Below are 4433 nucleotides of genomic sequence, written 5' to 3' on the forward strand. Positions count from 1 at the left end.
GTTTATTGCAGTCGAGGTGTCTTTGCTAATCTTCCACAGTCCAATTTTGCCTAATATGATATGCATGTACAACAAATTTTAATTGATTGAAGATATATGCTAGTTAATGCTTTGTCACTAAGATGGAGTGTAATATGTGTAAATTACAGATAGAGTGACTAAAATTGAAGAGAGTAGTAATGCTTCTGTACACGCGGTTGTTCACGCGGGTCAAACATTTTGCGGTTTTAACTACAAATGAGCAAATAACATTTTATCGGTTTAATGATTGTTTGCGATTCATCGATATTTCGACAATCATTTTTTGCGATCAAAGCAATGTGCAGCAAATCACGAAAATATCAGCCAGTGAAAATAACCTAATATGCGGTTAGCAATTAGTATACTGCTTTCTTACGAACTATTTTTTATTGAACGTGTACAGATCATCCAGAAATCGTGCAAATTAGTCCCCATGAAGAAAAGGAGGAGTGTCAATTTGGGCCCTCCGGTGGCCTTGACCGATAAGCATTATTTTTTGTTTACAGATACCCGGGATTTAGGACATCATGATATTACATATGATTAAGGTCAATTCGGAGTCCCTTGTGAGTTATCTGGGGTTAAACATGAGGGTCAATTTTCTGGTTTGTCCAATTTTGTTGGAACCAAATGATATATCTTAATAAAACATTTTGGAAAATATAACTTATTGTCAAAATATTGGTCACAGTGACCTAATTTTGTAAAATGTCAATTATGTACGAATAAAGTCAATCTGGTGCCATAATATACCAGAAAAAATGTTATATATGTTATATTGCATTGCTTTGAGCAATATATTTGCATATTATAAACTTAGGCAAAAATATTGTGATGGGATGGGATTGTAGAGGGGAGAGGTTTTTTATGACTTGGAATCGTTAGACATAAACACGCAAAATAGAGTCGCCGTGCAAGAAGCTTGTTTAAGGGCAGAAACTAGTGGATTTAATGACTTTAGAAGAGGATAAACTAGATTGCCTCCTCTTTCATCGATCTGGGGAATCCATATAAAACATGAGGTAAGTAGTTTGTATGTTTATTCAATTGGGACTGACACTCATAATTGTCATATAATAGATTTTAAACTAACTTCTTATCGCGTACGACTACATTTCGTATATTTTGCGGACGATAAAAATCCGCAAAGATAATTTCCCAGGAAAATTAACTACAACTTTAATGCACCGTTTAACTGTCATTCGATTAATAAAATCGCTGTGAAAAATTGATCAAGAAAACGCGAAATTATGTCGCCGTAATATTACAACTTATTTGGTTACTGTGGTTACTTTATTTTAGCACATTGTTTTAAGTAGCATTTCTTTTGATGTAAATCAAATATAATACGGCGTGGTTGTTATCACCAAAAGCCTCAATTTATGTGGTATTTACAAAATGTTATTCTCTTTGAGTAAGAAACTACAAATTTAACACCAGTTGGCCAACTGAAAATAGTAAATATGGACGAGCTCGGCAATGCAAGAGTGGTAACGAACGATACCAAGACCGTTATACACTATATACACTATATACAAGATTTAGTTTACAGAATATACATGAATGTTTTTGGGGTTTCCTTAAGTAAAACAAGATGCACTTATCGCACAAATTACCAATATGTTACAATATTATACAGAAGTACTTATAAAAGCTAATTACATGTCAGATAATACTTATGGTACATCCCTAGAGTCTCTAAAAGGATACGATCACTGGAGTTTTCATGGTCTGTAATCCACGGTCTGGCTACAGTACCAGCCGCTCCCTTGTGGTTCCGTCGATGCTACCTGGATGCAGCAACACAGTTACATTGTAAAGTTAGGCAAACACTCGGCTCGCACACTATCTACAAGCCTCGATGCAACCATTTATGAAAACTTCAATACCATACGCTATCGGCTGAAGTGGTAGTAGTGCCATTATAGATCCATCATTGTCAGGGTTTTAAGCTACAATATTATGTTTTTAAAGATGTAAATACTAACTTTAAAAAATTCTTTGATTCACATTTCATGGGTCATTTCTGTAGTCATTTTGCATCATTTTAATATATCAGAGTTACTTTCATTCGTTTCACTGCGTCAGTACTGACGGCGTAAAAAGAAGGGAAGCAACTCTGATAGAACAGAATGGCCTGTTCTAATACATAAACGGGCTTTTAAATATATAAATCTTGTGAAGTTAAGACTATATTTTTTGTCTATCGCAATGCATTAAGACCTTAATTCTTTATGGCATGTTTTACGAGTTGGTAAATAAGATAAGACATTTACAACCCTTGTTCGTATATATCATGTACCGATATTTGTGTATATTACAAATATGCCCACTAAGTAAATACAGGAGGAGGGAATACGTCACATTTAAACCATGGCTTCTCCGAAACAAGACAGGGATCCGAACGGTATCAACGAACATATACAGGTGAGAATAATTATAGGTAACTGTTAATTACAGGTGAGTGTTAATTGATATTACTAAATAATGATGCTCATCAACCGGATAACTATTCCTGTATGTTCAATTTCAAAGGAAATGTACATATTGGCCAATAGTTTGTTGGTATACGCTAACTTCCTGTTTTCAAGAAATAACTTACAATGTTCCTAATGGGTTTTTTTTCTTCCTGTTTGTACTAAAATAAATAATTATTAATTCGGCTGAGTACATAATAAGTCACAAGGGCTCAGGTGTTCAAAGGGCTATAAGGCTAATCGTAATTAAACGACAACGTTTAAAAACAAGAATCACAAATGGGCCCACGGTATTGTCGTATTTGACTTTCCGCTTTCTGATATGCAATTACTATAGTTACCTCCCTTCTTTGTCCCCGTCTCAGTACTGTCGGAGTAAAACAAAGGATCAAAATGGTCTAGAGAAAGGTTTTGGACTATGCTCACTATCGGTCTATATGTTTACCACAATGAACATTGACTTTAATGCTTTCATCAACCTTTACCTAGTAAAATCTACTAATTATAAGAAGTATCGCTTTACCAAGTTTTCGAATATCAAGTTTTCCGTATGATTTATCGATTTAACAGAATCATAAACCTCATTTGATACACAGGAGAATTGTCAATCTATTGGTAATTATAGGAGAGAGACATGAAGCAAAATGTAATATAATGTTAATCATTAACGGCTGAATATCATTTTGCGGTAAATATCTCTTTAGCGTCCTTTATCTTAAAGTAATTACCAGACTTACATACCTTTTGCCAACCATCAACATGCTTTAACATCTAATGTAGAAGCAATTGAAATAGAATTTCAAATTCTGCGACCCTATTGTTGAATATCGGTAATATCACGCTTTTGTTATCCAATGTGACTGAAACCAGGTCCCGGGATTAGGAAACAATCTAAAAAGAGTAAATTGACCTAAGCCAACCACAGCAGACGACATTAAAAAAGGTTACGTCTTTTTTGATTGGCTAAGCAAACACTTCAGTCAGAGACTGTTTCATGACCCTTGGCCTGATCTACACTATACTTACAATATGATCATATCATCAATACGCTTGCTCTATGCATATACCGTATAAGCGCACGAGTGTGTTGTTTGGTGTCTTCGATTCGTCAGCATACTTCAGTGATATAGCAATATAAAATCCAAGAGTTTAACTGTACAAAAAGACACAACACGAAAATACTGCAGTCTCTCAAAATACACACCTCAGACTATATACACGTTACACACCACATACATGGGAGCCCGTCCTTACATAAACCTGGCTGTTAATAGGACGCTAATTAAATGTAACAAACAAACGATCTGGATATAACCTGATTGTTTTGTTATTGTCTTTCTTGAAGGCTAACTTTGAGGACGTATTCGCGGAGAGTGATGGTACCCGAAGTGTCGACTGTGTGTGGGAAACATCCCAAGCATGTTTCGCCTGTAGCAGGAATTGTTGTTACAACTTCATGGCCATCCAATGTGGTCTCTGTCTGGCTCTTTTCTGGGGATTCCAGTTCGCCTGCATTGCATTTGAGCACGTGTGGTGCCTAACTCCTGCCATCAAGCTATTCGTCATCAACTGTAGCGCCATGCAGAAATGTGTAGGGAATCTTGTCGGATGTGTACTTGCGCCATTATGCGAGACTTGTGGTCTGCTGTTTTCTAATATCTCTATTCAACATTCTGGCAGCAAAGGATAACACTAAATGAAACACAAGCATAATACGAACATATCTGAAAGGCAGTGATATCGAATTTACACAATATTAATGATTACACTTGATCATTGATAAGCTTCATAAGATATGAAACTTATATGACACAATGTGTACAATTATTTTTTAACTTAAATGAAGTTGTAGTTTACCAACATCGCATGCTTAGCAGTATATTAATATAGTGTAAGTAATTATTTAGCATTAGTTCATCATTGGAATGACGAGTG

General features: G+C 35.4%; 1 protein-coding gene across 1 annotated transcript; it reads left to right on the plus strand.

Moving 5' to 3' along the window:
* The first annotated feature begins 2394 nt into the window (after nucleotides 1-2394).
* On the plus strand, nucleotides 2395-4188 carry LOC138304979 (caveolin-3-like). Its single transcript, XM_069245398.1, has 2 exons — nucleotides 2395-2448; nucleotides 3844-4188. The coding sequence occupies exons 1-2, from the start codon at nucleotides 2395-2397 to the stop codon at nucleotides 4186-4188; spliced, it is 399 nt and encodes a 132-aa protein (XP_069101499.1).
* Nucleotides 4189-4433: the final 245 nt, after the last annotated feature.

The sequence above is a fragment of the Argopecten irradians genome, chromosome 12 (genome assembly GCF_041381155.1).
Source record: "Argopecten irradians isolate NY chromosome 12, Ai_NY, whole genome shotgun sequence".
Classification (NCBI taxonomy): Eukaryota; Metazoa; Mollusca; class Bivalvia; order Pectinida; family Pectinidae; genus Argopecten; species Argopecten irradians.